The sequence below is a fragment of the Littorina saxatilis genome, linkage group LG16 (assembly GCF_037325665.1).
Source record: "Littorina saxatilis isolate snail1 linkage group LG16, US_GU_Lsax_2.0, whole genome shotgun sequence".
In the NCBI taxonomy this organism is placed as follows: Eukaryota; Metazoa; Mollusca; class Gastropoda; order Littorinimorpha; family Littorinidae; genus Littorina; species Littorina saxatilis.
The window spans coordinates 16,225,373-16,248,051 of NC_090260.1; the positions used below are offsets into that span (position 1 = coordinate 16,225,373).

A 22,679-nucleotide genomic window follows, 5' to 3' on the forward strand; every position below is an offset into this window, starting at 1 on the left:
AAAGGGATGGAGCAAAATAAAGGCAAAGGAAAGAAGAGCAAAACAATTCTTTGTTTTAAACGAGAGATGCGTGCAATACACACACACACACACACACACACACACACACACACACACACACACACACACCCACACACACATCCACACAACCACACACACATACACACCCACGCCCACACACACACACACACACATACCCACACAAACACACATAGACACACTTACACACACACACACTCACACTCACACACACACTGACACACACACACACACACACACACACACACACACACACACATCAAAGCACCCACCACACATGCTCGCGCAGATAAACTGTCGAAAATGAAGAAAACAAGATTTCAAATTCATCATACGTAGAATGTATTAATCATTTAAAGGACTGAAAATGTATGTCACAGAATGGTGCACAGCTCTGGAGAATTACTATTTCACACACAAACAAAACTGCACTGACTATATTCTATGTGTTGCTATGGAACCGGAAGAGTTTTGACACTGGATTGATATTACAGTATTTGTTGTTTTCAGTAAAATATCCAAAAACAATTCTCTGCGGTAGACGTATGGTATCAACATGATATTTCCTCTCTCTCTCCCCCTTTCCCACTCTCTCTGTCCATCTCTCTGTCCTTCTCTCTGTCCGTTTCTCTCTGTCCATCTCTCTGTCCATCTCTCTGTCCATCTCTCTGTCCATCTCTCTGTCCATCTCTCTGTCCGTTTCTCTCTCTGTCCATCTCTCTGTCCGCTTCTCTCTGTCCATCTCTCTGTCTATCTCTCTGTCCGTTTCTCTCTGTCCATCTCTCTGTCCGTTTCTCTTTGTCCATCTCTCTGTCCATCTCTCTGTCCGTTTCTCTCTGTCCATCTCTCTGTCTATCTCTCTGTCCGTTTCTCTTTGTCCATCTCTCTGTCCATCTCTCTGTCCGTTTCTCTCTGTCCATCTCTCTGTCCGTTTCTCTCTCTGTCCATCTCTCTGTCTCTCTCTGTATTTGTTCTCTCTCTCTCTCTCTCTCTCTCTCTCTCTCTCTCTCTCTCTCTCTCTCTCTCTCTCTCTCTCTCTCTCTCTCTCTCTCTTGTTAGCATGTTCATGGATGTTTCCATGGAGATAGACCACGCATTCCACTGTCCCTAGAAAATTTACTGTCTGTCCGTGACGTCATTTCTTGATGACGCTAATTTTTAATGAAATCATGCGCTTGTCAGTGAACAAGAAGCAATGTGTTGAGTGATTTTTCTTTCCGTATTTTAAAACGATAAAAATGTCACTCGGGTTGTTGTTGTCGGTGTCGGTGGTGATGGTGGCGGATGGTGGTGGATGTCGTGGTAGAGGATGATGTTGTCGTCGTAGTTGTCAGAGAGCGGCAGGTTGTAAGGACAGGTATTGCTGAGTTTCAGTAAATGGAGTCAATAAAATGCTGAATTTCAGTTCAACGGTTGTTGTTGTTGTTGTTGTTAGACATCGTTGGACGTTGCGGGATGTGTAGTTGAGACAGGTGGTGGTGGTGGCGGCGACGAGATGTGGGTGTCACTCAGTGTCGCTGTCGCTGTCGCTGTCTATGTTCAAACATTCTTCACCCAGATCACCTGGGCCGTGGACCGCGACATGGATCTCAGGCGGCCGGTAGTGTTAGCACCACCATCATCATACCCAGGGTCCAGGTAGACGACGACGTGTCTCTCCAAGCCCCATACTGTGTTCTCATTGGCCACCGTCACCGCCTCGTCTCGACCCCTACCTGCCGCTCTCTGTGTGGGACCCGATGTCATTTCAGCCAGTTGTCTAACGGCCGCTGTGTCGTTATGAGCCACCTTACGGGTGGGGACGCCGCGTGACTCGAGGCCCCGGATGAAGGGTGCTGGTGACAAGAGGTGATCATCCGGTGTGTCTGTGTCACAGTGCATGATACCCAGCACAAAGACGTCGCTGTAGGTGAGGCCGCCCTGCCCGTGGGGAGCGTTGTCATCGCAACCTGAAACATCACACACACCGTCAACATCACATCGTCGTTGTGTAATATACATCCCCACCGACTGCAACAACTACACCAACAACACCAACACCAACAACAGCAACGACGACGACGACACCACCATCACCAGCAACAACAACCACGACACAAACAACAACGACGACCCATGTCTAACTTCCGCACCAACACCGGCTGCAGCAACACGTGAACAGAGACTACAACTACACCAGCAGCACCACAACCACCTGAAAATAGGAAAAACAATTTTATATTATTTAGGGTTCAACACCTCACCTTGGCAGACTTGTGACGATATTATGTAACGACGTCACAGTAAATGACGTAAATATCAATGTTTCTTGTAAGTATAATGACGTCATCGAAATGTACAACAACCTGACTGACACTTACTGCATTCCGAGAGAGAGAGAGAGAGAGAGAGAGAGAGAGAGAGAGAGAGAGAGAGAGAGAGAGAGAGAGAGAGAGAGAGAGAGAGAGACAGACAGACAGACAGACAGACAGAGAGACAAACAGAGTGACAGATACAGACAGATAGACGGACAGACAGACAGACAGACAGCAGACAGACAGACAGACAGACAGACAGACAGACAGACAGACAGAGGTGTACTGACCGACACGAAGATCTCGCAGCATGTCTGCCACCAGCTCCCCGCACCGTGCACACCGCCATGTCAAGTCACCCTCATGTCCCTGTCTGTCACCGCGGTAGCTATCATCATAGTGACCAACCGTCAGGACAGGTGGGCCGTCGCACGGTGCGGACACTGGCGGCCTGGTGTAGGCCGGGACCGTTCCATTCGTCATATCTATAGCCTGCTCCACCTCTCTCACCACAGCAGGTGGGCTTCTCAGGGGCTGTGTCAGTTTGCGGACGTAACGCTCCATGTCGGCAGGTACATCTAGCATAACACCTGCTGCCCACAAGGTGAACCGGACGTGTCGTTGTTTTAACGCCCGGTAGATCTCTGCGATGACGTTACTGTAACAGAACAGACAGGTGTGTCAGTGTGTAGAAACAGAACAGACAGGTGTGTTATAGTTCTCACAAAACTCAGTTGTTTTAACGCAGTGTAGATCTTCGTGATGACGTCACAGCAACAGAACGGACAGGTGTGTCCGTGCTGATTTCACCTGGAATTACGAAACTGACAAAACAAAACAAAACAAAAACGCCTGGCAAAAAGGAAGTCACAAAGATTGCTGTTCAGGATAAGAATCACAGTGAACCTGAAATAAAATGACGCAATGATTAATAATGACGTAAACAGAATGACGTTATTTCGCTCCACTCTTCGTTACCTTGACCAAGTTTTTCCAATGGTAGACAAAGAAAGGGTGGCGCCTGATCGGACAGATTGATAACATCACTGATCAGTACACACTGCAGTGACAGTTGCTGAATTCACATTTTACATCTAATAAACATGCCCCAGTCTATTATTCAAACTTCAAAATAAAGAGCCATTACTTCTACATAAATCTTCCGATTTTCTCGACCAAAAGCCCAGGAATGACCTTGTTATAAAACAGGTGTGAATATAATAACATTTGTGAATTATCAGACTTCCTTCCAACGAACACGACCACACCGGCCAACACAAGAGTGACAGGAGGCAGTGTTAGATTCAGTGTACAGCGTCATTCTTACCACTCAGCCTCATCGGCCAGGATGTGCACGCGTCCGTGTGTCTGTGCGTGTTGACACAGCTCCTCCACTTTCTTCTTGCCTTCCTCTGTCAATCCCCACCTGTCCCGTACCCCCACCATGTTGACGAGCTGCACGCTGCCGGCTCCCTGTCCGGCAGTCTCTCTCACCTGATGACCCACAAGGTAAGCAGCAGCAGCGCCATCTCTACTCGTCTGAAGAACAAAGACGGTGCCGCAGCCCTTCCTCAGCAGAAAATGTCCCTTCAATATCAAGACTACGCTTTTTGAAGTGCCCGTCGGGCCCCAGAGGATCCTCACGTCGACGTCGTCGTCGTCTGGCGGCTCCTCCAAGACTTGAAACTGCTGCGGGAACAGAGCTATGCAAGACATGGGTCGACCATGCTCCATTCCAACAGCGTTAACAAGATGGCCCTGGGTCCACAGCTGTAGTCTTGGCTGTCTGCTGAGGAATAGCTCAACCGTTGTCAGTGGTATGGAGAATCTGTCATCATACACATTCACACATTATTAGGTATATCACACACACACACACACACACACACACACACACACACACACACACAAGCACACACACACAAACACACATACCGTTTCACACACACAAACACACACACACACACACACACACACACACACACACACACACACACACACACACACACACACACACACACACACACACACACACAGTCATGTATGCGTATATCAATCAAAGCAATAAACAAATCAAAGCAAGTCAAACAATCACCACAAAGACCACGAACAAAAAAACATCCACACAAAAACACAAACAGGCATAGACAGGGCGAGATCAAAACAGAGAATTCGTAACAAGAAACAAGACTGACTATTAGGGTTTAACGTCCTCTTAGACCAACTGGTCTATATTGGGACAGGTATTGGTAATACGCTGAAGATATGGTGTGATACTTTGATTCGAACAAGCCCGCTGTGGCTATCTTCTTCGACACACCAGCATTGGGTTTGTCTCGTCAAAGTATCGAAATACGATCATGATAATCAGAGACGAGAGATGATGCATGCGTGTCTTCGTGTTTTCCAAGCCCTGAGACTTTCGCTGTGAACGTGGGATCTTTTTCGTGCGCATGTGTGCACACGGGGGTGTTCGGACACCGAAGAGAGTCTGCACAAAGTTGACTCCGAGAAATAAATCTCTCGCCGAACGTGGGGATCGAACCCGCGCTGAGAGCGACCAACTGGCTACAAAGCCAGCGCGCTACCAACTGAGCTACGTCCCCGCCCCAAGAAACAAGAGAGAGAGAGAGAGAGAGAGAGAGAGAGAGAGAGAGAGAGAGAGAGAGAGAGAAGAGAGAGAGAGATGGAAAGAGAGAGAGGGAGCCAGAGAGAGAGAGAGAAAGAGAGAGAGGGAGAAAGAGAACGAGAGAGGGAAAGAGAGAGAGAGAGAGAGAGAGAGAGAGAGAGAGAGAGAGAGAGAGAAAGAGAGAGACGGACAGACAGAGAGAGACGGACAGACAGAGAGAGAGGGGGTCGAAGAAAGAAAGAAAGATAGATTACGTTAGGTCAAGTAATAACAAACGTGTGTGCGTGCGCTTCACCGATATGATACAGCTATGCAACGTACCTGGCAACCAACTGTGTGTATGTAGCTGTATCCATGGCAGGGTCCCCGCCCTCATTCCGTTCCAAGCTTGCCCTCCACCACGCGTCGAGCCTTGTCTGGTCAGCCATGTCGTCCTCACAAAGACATATCTGGCTGACATTCCGACCTGGCTCGACGCTGAGGCCTTCCTGCAACTCCTGTAACTGAGATCAACACACACGGACTGTAAACAATGCGGGAAATGGCACAAGGGATGGTTTAATACACGATGCACACAAAGACAGTGTAACATTAGGCCTACCTGAGTTGGAAATCTCTTCATTCCTGCTTTAGTGTTTACCAGCCTAAAAGACAACTTACTGGACAAAAGCAAACCATCTTTTCGGAAAAGAGTTTCCCGTTTGTGCTGACGCGCATTAGGCTACGTAAAGTACAATTGACGTCGTTTTCGCGACAAAAAAATGACGTCTACTATTCAAGGTCACTGTTCTTAGAGCTCCAGTAAAAAATAAAAAGCAAATGCTTATTCGACTCGCCTTCGTCTTGTCCCACAACAATGTAACCCCCCCCCCCCTTTTAGGATCCCCCTCCCCCATGGAAGACTCCCGCCACCACCACTCCCACAAGAGTCCCTCCCTTCTAATACAACCACCCCCTTTTATGCCCGACCTCCCCCAATAAGACCCTTTTTTTGTTTTTGTTCATAACCTCTGTAAGTTAACCCACATTTTAAGACTTAACTCTAATAAAAAAATAATAAAAAATCCTCTTTCAGCTTCATAAATTCAATGTTCAAGAGAACGTTGGCATCAGAATAATCGAACAAAAGTTGATCAAAAGTGTGACCTGTAATATTCCAGATATGTTCAGTGGTGATCATCTTGTCCAGCAAACATGTCCATGCTATTACTGTGAACATTTTCGAAACAAGCTACATTTTGTCATGTCTGCTGATTAATAACACCTACAATTGTGTGAAATATGGAGCAGGGGCGGATCTGGGGGGGTGCAATGGGTGCAATTGCACCCCCCCCCCCCCCCCCCCAGCGGGACAAAAAAAAAAAAAAAAAAAAAAGAAGAAAAATGTATCACCTGAAAATAGCACTTTACACGCTCAGATTGCACCAGATTGCACAATTTTGCTTCCTTTTTAAAAAAAAATTCCGAGGGGCATGCCCCCGGACCCCCCTAGCATGCTCGGCGCTTCGTGCCATCGGTTCGGCGCTTCGCGCCATCGGTTCGGCGCTTCGCGCCATCGGTTCGGCGCTTTGCGCCTTCGCTGATAAGATACAAAAAAAAAAAAAAAAAAAAAAACTTTGCACCCCCCCCCTTTCAAAACCCAGATCCGCCCCTGTGGAGGCTTTGTTACCCAAATATCTGAAAGAAACTAAACTTAAAAAGTTGATGAGCATGACCCCGCTGTGACCCCAACATTTGACGAAGGTCAATCAAATCGGGGTCAAATCGGAAGATTATCAAATACCAGAAGTCTGCAAATGTTTAGAGGTCTAGCTTCAAAATCATCCGAGATAATCTTAACGTTAAGTTTTTTGTTCGGACATACGGACAGACACTGCATACAGTGTGTGGACAAAAAGCCTAGCGCTATGAACTGGCCCTTACTTTACGTTGGTGAACAAATCTCTCTCTCTCTCTCTCTCTCTCTCTCTCTCTCTCTCTCTCTCTCTCTCTCTCTCTCTCTCTCTCTCTCTCTCTCTCTCTCTCTCTCCCTTTTGCTCTCTCTCTCTCTACCTTTTGCTCTATCTCTCTCTCTTTCTCTCTCTCTTTGTCTCTCTCTCTCTCTCTCTCTCTCTCTCTTTCTGTCTCTCTCTCTCTTTCTGTCTCTCTCTCTCTTTCTCTCTCTGTCTCTCTCTTTCTGTCTCTCTCTTTCTCTCTCTCTTTCGCTCTCTTTCTCTTGCTCTCTCTCTCTTTCTTTCTCTCTCTCTCTTTCTCTCTCTCTGGCTCTCTCTGGCTCTCTCTCTCCCCCCTTTCTCTCCATCTCTCTCACTCTCGTTCTCTCTCTCTCTCTTTCTCTCTCTCTCTCTTTCTCTCTCTCTCTCTCCCTGTCTCTCTCTCTATTTCTCACTAGCTCTCTTTCTTTCTTTCTCTCTCTCTCTCTCTCTCTCTCTCTCTCTCTCTCTCTCTCTCTCTCTCTCTCTCTCTCTCTCTCCCTATTACATTTTAACAAGATCCAATATCTTGGATAGCGGAGTACTCTCTCTCTCTCTCTCTCTCTCTCTCCCCTCTCTCTCCCCTCTCTCTCTCTTCTCTCTTATAGTTTAAAGGATATTACATTTTTAACAAGATCTTGGATAGCGGAGTACTCTCTCTCTCTCTCTCTCTCTCTCTCTCTCTCTCTCTCTCTCTCTCTCTCTCTCTCTCTCTCTCTCTCTCTCTCTCTCTCTCTCTCTCTCTATCTCTCTCTCTCTCTCTCTCTCTCTCTCTCTCTCTACTTCTCTCCTGCGTTCGTCTGTTTTTGCGTGTGTGAGCGAGTGTAGGTCAAGAGTTAACTTACATCGCTCATGTTTAGCAGCACCTCCTCCAGACAGCGTCTCGTTGTGTCGGGCAGGACAATGGCCTGGTGGAGGGCTGGCTGTGTTACCAGGTCACCCAGAACAGAGCGCCTCACAACATCTCTGGCTTGCTTCAGGTAGGCAGCGGCCTTCTTTAGTTCTTCTTGAACTGCAAAGGGGTCGTCTTCTGTCTGAGGTATGATTGCCGCCATCATTATCCCACGCTCGCGATGTATGACGAGCAGGTCAACAAAGTCCTCCTTCAGGTTCAACGGCTCTGCTTTGACGCTGTTCGTGTTCCTGGCGGCTGCACCAGTATAGATGCTTTGGGTATTGGCACCATATACACCAAATTTAGCTTGGGTCAGAATTACCATAATTTGTTTTTCCCTTGCGGCTTTGTTCTTTATCTGATTCATGCAGTGGTGGACATTTTTCAGCACTCTGTCTATGCGGACAGTGTCCCTGACCTCTCTACTCTCATCTCTGTCTATTTGTTGCTGTGTTTTCAGTACCTGGATTCGCTCACCGTCACCGATATATGCCATTCTCTCTTGCACAGTGTCCATGTGAGCCGGGGGGATTATGTATGATTCGCTCTCAAGGTGAGGGAACCAGGCGTTGAGAAACTGGAATCAAAGACATGATGGTGTACTGCCTGCTCACTTCTAGTACCATTCACAACCTACGTCAACTATGAAGACGGTGAAAATACAGACACCAAATAGGGACTTATGTCTCGTTGGTGGTTCACACAATATTTGCCTAGAACACAGCAGATAATTGTTTAAAAACAGTTGTTCTATGGTGTAAATTCAAAATGAAAAACAAAAACAAGGAAAACAACAACAACAACAACAACAACAACAACAACAACAACAACAACAACAACAACAACAACAACAACAACACAAAAAGAGTAAAACTAATGATAATGCACCTTATTCATTTTAAACATAACTTCAATAAGTCTTAAAATATGAGGTTTCGGTTTTTTTTTCTGAGATGAATTTACCTCATGGTCTGACAACCTTAACACTTGGTCCTCTGATTCCTGTGATCTTGCCATCAAGGGCGGGGCAGGAGAGACAGCCTGGTTCCCCGGTGACCCAGAGGTACTGCACGGCGGAGCACATTCCACAGCCGGTCCCTGTGTGATGTGCATGATATAACCGTCACTGCTGTCATAGCACTGTTCATTATATATGTACTATGCATGATATTACCGTCACTTCTGTCATAGCGACGTTCATATGTGTACTATGCATGATATTACCGTCACTTCTGTCATAGCGATGTTCATATGTGTGGTTTGCATGATATTACAGTCACTTCTGTCACAGCGCTGTTCATAATTATGAGTTGTGTGCATGATATGACCGTCACTTCTGTCATAGCGATGTTTATATGTGTGGTTTGCAAGATATTACGGTCACTTCTGTCATAGGGCTCTTCATGATTATGAGTTGTGTGCATGATATGACCGTCATTTCTGTCATAGCGTTGTTTTAGATAGTGACTCACCTTATTGTCATGCAATACGTATTGATGTGAACGTAAATATGTATGTATGTGAACGTGTTTCCTCATAGGGTACTCAGAAAAAATGTTCAAACATTATTTTATTTTCCTGTGCGTTTGTGGGCCAAAACGCCCATGTACACTCATGGTTTTGCACAAAGAGGATTGTATGTGCTTGGCCGTATGTTCCGTCGGCCATATACTTATACTCTACTCTGTGTCGTGGGATGCATGCTTGGTATTTTCATGTTTCTATAATTCACTGACATGGATTTCAAGATCTTTACCATTTTTACCTGGTTTTGTGCCACAAAATGGGGGGAGGGGGGGGGGGGGGGCAAGCAGGTATGAAAATAAAGTGACCCGGGAGATCGGAACATCTCTTCTCTTTATCAAGCAGGTGGCGGGGTTCCAAACACTCAACCATCAACTTGGCTGTAGCGATCGTCATCAATGAGGAATGTTCAGTCTATTTGCATTTATCGACACTGAAACGGACAATGCATGTATACGACCCCCAACACATTGACAGATTAGATCGGCCGTGTAGGAGCTGAGGGGGAGGGGAGGGGGCAGGAGAGACAGAGACAGACAGAGATAGACAGACAGAGATAGACAGACAGAGATAGACAGACAGAGATAGACAGAGATGGGTTGGTTGGCTGGTTATTGTTTGTTTAATGTGCCTACAACCTGTGGCAATCACGATAACATTGTAGACGGTTCTAAAAACCGCATGTCTTGTAACACTTCTTTCGTCAAACCTTGTTAAAAGTCTTAATCTCCTTTAAACATGTAAACCTGTGAAAGTATTCATTCGTAGTCATTCTTTCCCATTTTACAAAGTACTTTTGGGGGCTTACTGATTTGTCTATTTAGTGTAAGGGAAGGAACTGTGCTTGTTCTTGACAAATGGAATGTCAGGATTACTTTCCCGTTAATTGTCAGGAAGTCAGGAATCAGTGTTTTAGAATTCTCAGGAATGTTGTGTCTTTGTACATTTAGAAAGGAATTACTAGTGACAAAAGATTATTTGAAGTATGTGAATGAATGTTATTTTTTTTATTTTAATGAGTTTTTAGGCAACCCAAGACGTACCAGATTAACGGCGCGATTCGTACAACCCTGAGCAGCACAGTTGGTACAGCGGGTACAGTTCGCACGGCAGTCACACTCCCCTTGCCTGATGCACCGTGATTCCCTGCTGCACTGGCAGCACGCCTGCAACGTACAATGCGAGTGTCCCCTGTTGTCGTGAGAATGTACGTGCTGTATGTCTACACTGTTCAGTGTCCTCTGTTGTCGTGAGAATGTACGTGCTGTATGTCTACACTGTTCAGTGTCCTCTGTTGTCGTGAGAATGTACGTGCTGTATGTCTACACTGTTCAGTGTCCTCTGTTGTCGTGAGAATGTACGTGCTGTATGTCTACACTGTTCAGTGTCCCCTGTTGTCGTGAGAATGTACGTGCTGTATGTCTACACTGTTCAGTGTCCTCTGTTGTCGTGAGAATGTACGTGCTGTATGTCTGCACTGTTCAGTGTCCCCTGTTGTCGTGAGAATGTACGTGCTGTATGTCTACACTGTTCAGTGTCCCCTGTTGTCGTGAGAATGTACGTGCTGTATGTCTACACTGTTCAGTGTCCCCTGTTGTCGTGAGAATGTACGTGCTGTATGTCTACACTGTTCTGTGTCCTGTGTTGTCGTGAGAATGTACGTGATGTATGTCTACACTGTTCTGTGTCCCCTGTTGTCGTGAGAATGTACGTGATGTATGTTTACACCGTTCAGTGTCCCCTGTTGTCGTGAGAATGTACGTGCTGCATGTCTACACTGTCCAGTGTCTTCTGTTGTCGTGAGAATGGACGTGCTGTATGTCAACACTGTCCAGTGTCCTCTGTTGTCGTGAGAATGTACGTGCCCTATGTCTACATTGTTCAGTGTACTCACACAGCAAACAGACCGGCCTTATAGTCATTTCTACAACCGAGAGACCATGAAAGAAGAGATCTCTCCAGAAAATCAAAACATATTATGCTGACACAAGCAGTTTCTGTTTTGTTGAACAGAGAGAGAGAAAGAAACGGGTGCTTAAAGTTGTGGTAAGAACTGGAGCCTTATTGAAATGAGCTGTACGAAATTATGCAATAATGACACAGGAACCTATATAATAAAACTGATCAGTCAAGTCTATGTATATATTATACACTACAACACATACGACCACATTGCATTGCATGCAGTATCATTTGAATTTTTGCGTTGGTCCTCGTGGAGCATAATGATCGCCTTTTGTTGCATTATCATCAACTGCGGACAGACAGTTTTGTCAACCGCGGCGTTCGGCCTTAGTCGATACAGATGAAACAAAAGACGATATGTTCCCCTCGGACAACACAACAGACGATATGTTCCCCTCGGACAACACAACAGACGATATGTTCCCCTCGGACAACACAACAGACGATATGTTCCCCTCGGACAACACAAAAGCTGGTCTGCCAACAAGCCACCGAACATCTTATAATGGACAACACAATGCTATGGACAATACAATGCTATGGACAATACAATGCTATGGACAATACAATGCTATGGACAATACAATGCTATGGACAACACAATGCTATGGACAACACAATGCTATGGACAACACAATGCTATGGACAACACAATGCTATGGACAACACAATGCTATGGACAATACAATGCTATGGACAATACAATGCTATGGACAACACAATGCTATGGACAACACAATGCTATGGACAATACAATGCTATGGACAATACAATGCTATGGACAACACAATGCTATGGACAACACAATGCTATGGACAACACAATGCTATGGACAACACAATGCTATGGACAGTACAATGCTAAGGACAATACAATGCTATAGACAGTACAATGCTATGGACACTACAATGCTGTGAAAAACACAATACTATGGACAACACATTGCTATGGACAATACAATGCTATAGACAGTACAATGTTATGGACAATACAATGCTATGGACAATACAATGCTATGGACAACACAATGCTATGGACAATACAATGTTATGGACAACACAATGCTATGGACAACACAATGCTATGGACAACACAATGTTATGGACAACACAATGTTATGGACAATACAATGCTATAGACAATACAATGCTATGGACAACACAATGCTATGGACAATACAATGCTATGGACAACACAATGCTATGGACAATACAATGCTATGGACAACACAATGCTATGGACAACACAATGCTATGGACAATACAATGCTATGGACAATACAATGCTATGGAAAACACAATGCTATGGACAACACAATGCTATGGAAAACACAATGCTATGGACAATACAATGCTATGGACAATACAATGCTATGGACAATACAATGCTATGGACAACACAATGCTATGGACAATACAATGCTATGGACAACACAATGCTATGGACAACACAATGCTATGGACAACACAATGCTATGGACAATACAATGCTATGGACAATACAATGCTATGGACAACACAATGCTATGGACAACACAATGCTATGGACAATACAATGCTATGGACAATACAATGCTATGGACAACACAATGCTATGGACAATACAATGTTATGGACAATACAATGCTATGGACAATACAATGTTATGGACAATACAATGCTATGGACAACACAATGCTATGGACAACACAATGTTATGGACAATACAATGCTATGGACAATACAATGCTATGGACAATACAATGCTATGGACAACACAATGTTATGGACAATACAATGCTATGGACAATACAATGCTATGGACAATACAATGTTATGGACAATACAATGTTATGGACAATACAATGTTATGGACAACACAATGTTATGGACAATACAATGTTATGGACAATACAATGTTATGGACAATACAATGCTATGGACAACACAATGCTATGGACAATACAATGCTATGGACAACACAATGCTATGGACAATACAATGCTATGGACAACACAATGCTATGGACAATACAATGCTATGGACAACACAATGCTATGGACAATACAATGCTATGGACAATACAATGCTATGGACAACACAATGCTATGGACAATACAATGCTATGGACAACACAATGTTATGGACAATACAATGCTATGGACAACACAATGTTATGGACAACACAATGCTATGGACAATACAATGCTATGGACAATACAATGCTATGGACAATACAATGCTATGGACAACACAATGTTATGGACAATACAATGCTATAGACAACACAATGTTATGGACAATACAATGCTATGGACAACACAATGTTATGGACAATACAATTTTCTGGACAATATAATGCTATTGATAATATAACACTATGTGTAATACAATGCAATGGACAACACAATGCAATGGGCAATACAAAATACAAAAATCAAAAACAGAAACATTTGGACAGTACAATATAATTTGGACAGTACAATATATACTGTTCAAAAAAAGAAACGCATAGTTGCTACTTGCCAAATTTGTTTTATTTTTCGAAAAAATTAACAGAAAATCCAATATTTAAATTATTTGTTTGAAATTTGGTATGGACACAGTTGAATGCACACACACTTCATTTGCATCTTCAAATCAATCAGTCAATCAATACGATTGGGTGCCGAGGCTGTCAAGTCAGTAGGGGGTGTGACTGCCTTGAGCAGCAACAACTGCCCGGCACCTTCTGGGCATGGACTGGATCAGATGCCGGATATCTTGCTGTGGGATGGTGTCCCACTCCTCCTGAAGTGCCTGCAATAGATCGCGGTGATTTGCCGGCGCTTCTTCTCGCCTGCGCACACGTCTGTCCAATTAATCCCAGAGGTGTTCTATCGGGTTCATATCTGGCGACATGGATGGCCAGGGAAGCACCTGGACATGGTGGTCGGTGAGGAACTGGGTGGTGAGTCGTGCTGTGTGCGGGCGAGCGTTGTCCTGCTGGAATATGGCATCCTGGTCAGCCAGAAGAGGAAGGGCGTGTGGGCGCAGAATTTCCTCCACGTATCGCTGGGCAGTTATGCGCCCTTGGACGTGCACCAGGGTGCTCCTTCCAGCGGTATTGATCGCCCCCCACACCATGACGCCTCCACCACCATGAACGGGTGCCTCATCCACACAGTTGGGCGCGTAACGTTCGTTTACTCTCCGGTAGACCCTCCTCCGACCATCATGTCGCCGGAGCAGGAAGTAGGACTCGTCGCTGAACCACACGTGTCTCCAGTGATTCCGGACGGTCCAGCGAAGGTGCTGGTTGCCCCACTGCACTCGGTTCTGGCGTTGGCGGCGGGTGAGGACAGCTCCTCTGTGAGGTCTCGAGCTCTCAAACCAGCTTCATGCAGGCGGTTCCGCACGGTCTGGTCCGATAATCGGTGTGGCCCGGGGAGAGCCTGGACAGAGGATGAGGCCGACAGGAAACGATTCCGGAGGTGGCGGAGCCGTATGAAGCGGTCGTGAGCAGCAGTTGTCGCCCTTGGTCTTCCCGCTCGTGGCAAGTCAGCAACGGAGCCAGTGGCTTGAAACCTGACCCACAGTCTACTGATGGTGCTCTGGGACACGTGGAAGTGCCTGGCGATTGCACTTTGACTTTGGCCTGCTTGTAAACGACCCAATGCAATTTGGCGGTCTTCTCTGCTCAATCGGGCCATCTTTCGTCGCTGAATTGTCGTCTGATTTCTTTGTGGCGAACAATCCGCTTTTATGGGTTTTGGAAGACATGGTGAGAGCTCAATATTCCCCGAGTTTCACGAGATTACACTGAAGCATGACGAGTGGTCATGCCAAATGAGCAATTTTGACATTGTAGCTACTGATAACGCATGCGTCACGTGCAGAGCTCACTTGTGGCAATGGACGAAAGGTCGACGACCAGATAAACATGTTCTGCAGTTTGGTGGATATCCTTGTAGCCATATAACTAAATTAACCAAATATTACAAGCTATGCGTTTCTTTTTTTGAACAGTATAATTTGGACAGTACAATTACAATGCTATGCACAACAAATCAGTATGCAAAAGACACCACGATCGACAAAACAAAACAATGGGAAACACTATGGACAACACGACACGGTGACAGCGGCCTACCTGACGAGATGTCTTCGGAATGGCCCCGCTACCTGACTGCTGGCTCGCCATTGTTCTCGCTCTGTCTCACCTGAAACATCAACACCACGTTACAAAATTAATATGACAAAAACGAAGGATACCACTTTTTTAAAAATCGACGAAAATTCAGGCAGAAAAAGTTTGAATGAAATGACGGGAAGGAATTGTTCAGTTGGGGAACAAAACGTGTCACAATGCTTTGTTGTTGTTCCTTCCTTCTCCAGAGCCTTTATTGTGTGGAGAATGTATGCTCTTTTCTGTTCATTGTCTGATGTTATTTGTTTATGTATCGTTTGAACATTGGATTTCCCTTCTTTAAGCCCGACGAGTCCGACAAAAATTCATATTTAGACGGCCAGCCTAGACTACAAAATAGTGCATGCTTTTTGCAAAATAAACTGACATTACACTTCTCCAAGCCAGGCCAGTACTTTGATATGACACAGGAAAGCAACACGACCTCTCTGCAGTGACACGGGCAGAACGCTGACATTACACTTCTCCAAACCAGGCCAGTACTTTGACATGACACAGGAAAGCAACACGACCTCTCTGTAGTGACACGGGCGCAGAACGCTGACATTACACTTCTCCAAACCAGGCCAGTACTTTGACATGACACAGGAAAGCAACACGACCTCTCTGTAGTGACACGGGCAGAACGCTGACATTACACTTCTCCAAACCAGGCCAGTACTTTGATATGACACAGGAAAGCAACACAACCTATCTGCAGAGACACGGGCAGAACGCTGACATTACACTTCTCCAAACCAGTCCAGTACTTTGATATGACACAGGAAAGCAACACGACCTCTCTGCAGTGACACGGGCAGAACGCTGACATTACACTTCTCCAAACCAGGCCAGTACTTTGACATGACACAGGAAAGCAACACGACCTCTCTGTAGTGACACGGGCAGAACGCTGACATTACACTTCTCCAAACCAGGCCAGTACTTTGACATGACACAGGAAAGCAACACGACCTCTCTGTAGTGACACGGGCAGAACGCTGACATTACACTTCTCCAAGCCAGGCCAGTACTTTGATATGACACAGGAAAGCAACACGACCTCTCTGTAGAGACACGGGCAGAACGCTGACATTACACTTCTCCAAGCCAGGCCAGTACTTTGATATGACACAGGAAAGCAACACGACCTCTCTGCAGTGACACGGGCAGAACGCTGACATTACACTTCTCCAAGCCAGGCCAGTACTTTGATATGACACAGGAAAGCAACACGACCTCTCTGCAGTGACACGGGCAGAACGCTGACATTACACTTCTCCAAGCCAGGCCAGTACTTTGATATGACACAGGAAAGCAACACGACCTGTCTGCAGTGACACGGGCAGAACGCTGACATTACACTTCTCCAAGCCAGGCCAGTACTTTGATATGACACAGGAAAGCAACACGACCTGTCTGCAGTGACACGGGCAGAACGCTGACATTACACTTCTCCAAGCCAGGCCAGTACTTTGATATGACACAGGAAAGCAACACGACCTCTCTGTAGAGACACGGGCAGAACGCTGACATTACACTTCTCCAAGCCAGGCCAGTACTTTGATATGGCACAGGAAAGCAACACGACCTCTCTGTAAAGACACGGGCAGAACGCTGACATCACACTTCTCCAAGCCAGGCCAGTACTTTGATATGACACAGGAAAGCAACACGACCTCTCTGTAGTGACACGGGCAGAACGCTGACATTACACTTCTCCAAACCAGGCCAGTACTTTGACATGACACAGGAAAGCAACACGACCTCTCTGTAGAGACACGGGCAGAACGCTGACATTACACTTCTCCAAGCCAGGCCAGTACTTTGATATGACACAGGAAAGCAACACGACCTCTCTGCAGTGACACGGGCAGAACGCTGACAAGCGGAATGGCCCCACAACGAGGCGGCCTCAGTACCGATACAAGATACGTGCACCGTGTCATTGCGTCGTCTCACACTTATAGACATCCGGGTTGCATACCGAGTTGTGGGTTGGATTTTGGGTGGGTGGGGGGTTAGAGGAGGAAGGGGAGAGGGGGGGCGGGATGAAGGTTGAGGCTCTGTGAGAGTTTCTTGCAGCGTTAAATCACGCCTAATCAACAGTTGTGCACCCTGGCTTGTTGGGCGAAATCAGTGTCTACAAAGATTAATAGTCTTTATAAAACAAAGAAACACAAACCTGCATTGTTGACGATGAGTACATGTGAATAGTTTTACGTTCTCTGTGCCGTGTGGTACTTGAGTATCCACACACCCATATAAATGCTGAGGCCAAAAAAAAAAAATTGTCTGTTTAGGGTAACATGACCAAAAAAAGTAGGGTCGGTAGGTAGGTAGGTTTTTTGTGTTTTTTTTGTTTTTTTTGTTTGTGTAAATGCTATGTTGGCTGAACATTCACTTCTTATATTTGATGAATACATGTTTCAAAACTAACGTATAAATAAAACAGAGAGAAAGGGAGAGAAAGAAACGCCAAATGTCTCTTTTTAGCATTTTTACCTCTTTTTTTTTCTTTTTTGAAATCAAAAAAAAGTTTTTGGGTCGGCGCCAAATCGATAGGGTCGGTCGGGTTACCCTAAACAGACAATTTTTTTTTTTGGCCTGATCATTCTGTGTTGACGATGAGTACATGTGAATAGTATTACGTTCTCTGTGCCGTGTGGTACTTGAGTATCCACACCCCCATACACATGCTGATCATTCTGTGTTGACGATGAGTACATGTGAATAGTATTACGTTCTCTGTACCGTGTGGTACTTGAGTATCCACACACCCATACACATGCTGATCATTCTGTGTTGACGATGAGTACATGTGAATAGTATTACGTTCTCTGTACCGTGTGGTACTTGAGTATCCACACACCCATACACATGCTGATCATTCTGTGTTGTGTTGGTAATGTCATCACGAATTTTCATGACTTTGTCCAGGGGATATCAATACGCGGTCTGGTTACAACAACAATTACCTAGGAAATATACAACATGAATAACTGAGTAACTTACAATAACCCAGATAGTAAATAAGTTCACACTAGCTGTTAACTCTTACCAGTTCGGGGGTTTTTGGGCATATTTTACAGTGCTGTTGGTGCCTACTTGCCGAGTGGCTATCTGGGGTCATATTCTAAATAAAATATAGAAAGTTATAGATCAAATGAAAGGAAAATGAATAAGCTTTTCATATTTGCAAAGAGAATTGTGCTATCTTTAAAGGTAAAAAATGTTATGGGGGTGACAACATGATTTTTTTAAAATTTGTACGCCCATTTTTTTGAACACGTGACAAACACAAAGAAGACTTTTGTGTGTGTGTGTTCAGCTTATTTTAGATATGCTGCTAACTAGTCTGTTTTGGCATTCATTTTACATAACATAGCAAAGTTTTATTGAGTTTTGCTGATAAACAAAAAAGTTATTGTCACCTGAATACCCCCACCCAAATTTCAAAGTTGGACGTTTCATAATATACACATGCCTAAGGCACACAAACAAAAATAGTCTGTTTACGGTATCCCGACCGACCCTATTTTTTCCCGCGACCCTAGACTTGTTTTTGGCATTTGGGAAAAAAAAATTGCAAAATAACTTAAAAATGTTTTTTGGGAAAAACAAAAAAAAAGGTCTTTGTTTTTTGGCAAAATAACTTAGAAATATGTTTTTTTGGGGAGAAAAAAAGTCCCGACCTACCGACCCTATTTTATTGGCCTATGTTACCGTTAACAGACTTTTTTGTGTGTGCCTAATAATGCATTCCTATAACTAACTTTTAACAAAAACCCAGCTCGTTTCTGTCATAAAGTGTGTCCAACATATGAGTTTATCCATATAAGCTTTCTTACGATGGGTAAGGGAGCGAACTGGTAAGAGTTAAGGACTTTTTGATACAAAAAGTGTGCCAGATGATCCAGCAGACTGCCTTAAAATGTCATAGAAAGTTTAAATTTTGATTGGGTGTCTAACATTTGTCACAATCATATTTTTGCTAAGTTTACTTACACCAGTCTTGAGCAAAAGTTCCAACGGATTTCAAGATGCATTGATGTTTATGTGTCTCTGGGTCGTACTCGAAAACACAATAAAGGTTAAATGAGTCAAATCCACTTACACACTCTTACCTTTCAACAAAGCAATCCACAGTTATCCCTCCAACTCGTTAGCTCCAAACAGTGTTTCTTTCTCACAACTCGTTAGCTTCAGTCAGTGTTTCTATAGATCTCACCACTCGTTAGCTTCAGTCAGTGGTTCTTTTTCAAAATTCGTTAGCTGCAGTCAGTGTTTCTTTGTCACGACTCGTTAGCTGCAGTCAGTGTTTCTTTCTCACGACTCGTTAGCTTCAGTCAGTGTTTCTTTCTCACGACTCGTTAGCTTCAGTCAGTGTTTCTTTCTCACGACTCGTCAGCTGCAGTCAGTGTTTCTCAGTCTCACGACTCGTTAGCTTCAGTCAGTGTTTCTTTGTCACGACTCGTTAGCTTCAGTCAGTGTTTCTTTCTCACAACTCGTTAGCTTCAGTCAGTGTTTCTTTCTCACGACTCGTTAGCTTCAGTCAGTGTTTCTTTCTCACGACTCGTTAGCTTCAGTCAGTGTTTCTTTCTCACAACTCGTTAGCTTCAGTCAGTGGTTCTTTCTCACGACTCGTTAGCTTCAGTCAGTGTTTCTTTCTCACGACTCGTTAGCTTCAGTCTGTGTTTCTTTTGCACGACTCGTTAGCTTCAGTCAGTGTTTCTTTCTCACCACTCGTTAGCTTCAGTCAGTGTTTCTTTCTCACAACTCGTTAGCTTCAGTCTGTGTTTCTTTTGCACGACTCGTTAGCTTCAGTCAGTGTATCTTTCTCTCGATTCGTTAGCTTCAGTCAGTGTTTCTTTCTCACGACTCGTTAGCTTCAGTCAGTGTTTCTTTCTCACGACTCGTTAGCTTCAGTCAGTGTTTCTTTCTCACCACTCGTTAGCTGCACTGAGTCAGTGTTTCTTTCTCACGACTCGTTAGCTTCAGTCAGTGGTTCTTTCTCACGACTCGTTAGCTTCAGTCAGTGTTTCTTTCTCACAACTCGTTAGCTTCAGTCAGTGTTTCTTTCTCACGACTCGTTAGCTTCAGTCAGTGTTTCTTTCTCACAACTCGTTAGCTTCAGTCAGTGTTTCTTTCTCACAACTCGTTAGCTTCAGTCAGTGTTTCTTTCTCACGACTCGTTAGCTTCAGTCAGTGTTTCTTTCTCACGACTCGTTAGCTTCAGTCAGTGTTTCTTTCTCTCGATTCGTTAGCTGCAATCACTGTTTCTTTCTCACGACTCGTTAGCTTCAGTCAGTGTTTCTTTCTCACAACTCGTTAGCTTCAGTCAGTGTTTCTTTCCCACGACTCGTTAGCTTCAGTCAGTGTTTCTTTCTCTCGATTCGTTAGCTTCAGTCAGTGTTTCTTTCGTCAGGACGTCGGGATCACACTTTAGACTGTCGGGCGAGCACTACACTATTTTCCACAGGGCGAAGACGCGCGGTTACATCTAAACACTACACTGCCTGCAACACGTGTGGACGACAGGTCGGTACAGACACAGACTGAGCTGTGACGACACTGGTCTTTACAAGATAAAGGTTTCAGCGCGGCCACGCGATACGTGTACCCGGACCCTCGTGACGTTTTACACTGCTGCACATCCGGGTCGCGATGTACTCATCGTCGGTTTTTATGGGGACAGAAAACAGCCGCGTACTTTTTGTAAGATGATACATCGACCAAAAAAACTTGTTCTAACCGATCCCGCAAATTAGACAGCCGCAAAGGGGACTGTCAGTCAAAGCATTTCGTGACCTGGGTCAGCCAATCACTCACCTGACATGATGAATATTAACAGGTGAAATGCGCTCTCAGAACAATGTCACAAGATAAAACCATGTTGAACATGTGTTTCAGTTCCCTTGATTTTTCTTGTCCAACAGAGATCTTCAGATTCGGAATAGATGTCAGACAGAAACGAAATGACGTAAAGATATATTTGACGTAAACCGGGGAAGCATGCTGAGTAATTTCGATAACCCACCAAACTCTGACATGGATTACAGGATCTTTCCCGTGCGCACTTGATCTTGTGGTTGCGTGTACACACGAAGAGGGATAAGACACTAACAGGTCTGCATATAAGTTGACCTGTGCGATCGAAAAACCTCCACCCTTAGCGGTCGCGGCCGGGATTTGAACTGACGACCTTCAGATTAGGAGGCCGATGTCTTATCCACTAGGCCACCGCGCCCGCCCTTTGTCACAACAACTCATGGGTTCGCATACCTCTAGAAAACAAGGAAGAAAATAAAGACAGAATGCAAGATAGAAACCAGCGCAGTGTCAAAACGCATAAAACTCTAAAAGTCAAAAAGCACGAAAAGCACTATGACTGCAAGCTGGCCAAGTTTGTAGATAGAAATAAATAGACTCTTGTTTTCGAATCACCTTTCTTCCAAGGTGTGTCTAAAACTCTCTCAGACAAAAACATAAAAAACAAGAAATTCCTCCGAGGTAGGAAAAACACCCCCGTCCTTACCATTCTCATTGCCATCAACTGAGAAGGTTATTTCCCTTTGACCATTAATATGTCCCTCTATAAGTCCTTGTAGAATCTTAATCCACCAATAACTCCCTAACCGTGTGTTGGACTGGTCCCAATTTTTGTAAGGACCGTCTCAGGAATGTATAGAACCTGTTCACCAAGTTTGGTGACGATCGGTCCGTTCATTCTTGAGATCTATATGCGAACACAAACACACAAACAAACAAACAAACAAACACATCGACCGAAGCCTATACACACCCCTATACCGGGGGTGTAATAAAAATAGAGAGATAGTGCAAGTCGACTCGGTTTTTTTTTCTTTGTTTTTTTAGAGTGGCGTCACTGGAAATCCCACAAGGAACATGAAACTGCCGAAATAATATCCTTCTCCTTTGTTGAGTGGCGGTGAGGTTCGTTCAGGGATCAGTACACGCGCTGCTTGGGTTTCAGAGTTCCCTGTGACGTACGTGGCTGCCGGGCTAGGCAAACATTTTCCACTGCTACGCTACAATATCTGTGGGCAGGGTGAAGATTGTCTACTGCTGCGCTGCAATATTATGGGGCTAAGTAAAGATAGTCCACTGCTACGCTACAATAATTATCATAGGGCTGGGGGAGCTTGCAACGTTCACAGCGACCGTACGTCCACACATCGTCCTCCAGAAAAAGG

At 44.8% G+C, this 22,679-nt stretch overlaps 3 protein-coding genes across 3 annotated transcripts in view; 1 reads left to right on the plus strand and 2 right to left on the minus strand.

Annotated features, from left to right (window-relative positions):
- Positions 1-22,679, plus strand: part of LOC138950518 (uncharacterized) — a 272,384-nt gene that overhangs the window by 194,792 nt on the left and 54,913 nt on the right. The window lies entirely within an intron of this gene.
- Positions 358-8,388, minus strand: LOC138950511 (uncharacterized). Its single transcript, XM_070322241.1, has 5 exons — positions 7,778-8,388; positions 5,284-5,465; positions 3,661-4,161; positions 2,624-2,991; positions 358-1,988 (listed from the first exon to the last, which is right to left on the minus strand). Exons 1-5 carry the CDS (start codon positions 8,342-8,344, stop codon positions 1,579-1,581), a joined length of 2,028 nt encoding a protein of 675 aa, XP_070178342.1. The 5' UTR covers positions 8,345-8,388; the 3' UTR covers positions 358-1,578.
- LOC138950506 (uncharacterized) overlaps positions 358-22,679 on the minus strand; it is a 241,243-nt gene continuing 218,921 nt past the window's right edge. The window contains exon 7 of the transcript XR_011450693.1: positions 358-766. The gene's annotated coding sequence lies outside the window, so the exon portion shown is untranslated. The remainder of the gene's footprint in view (positions 767-22,679) is intronic.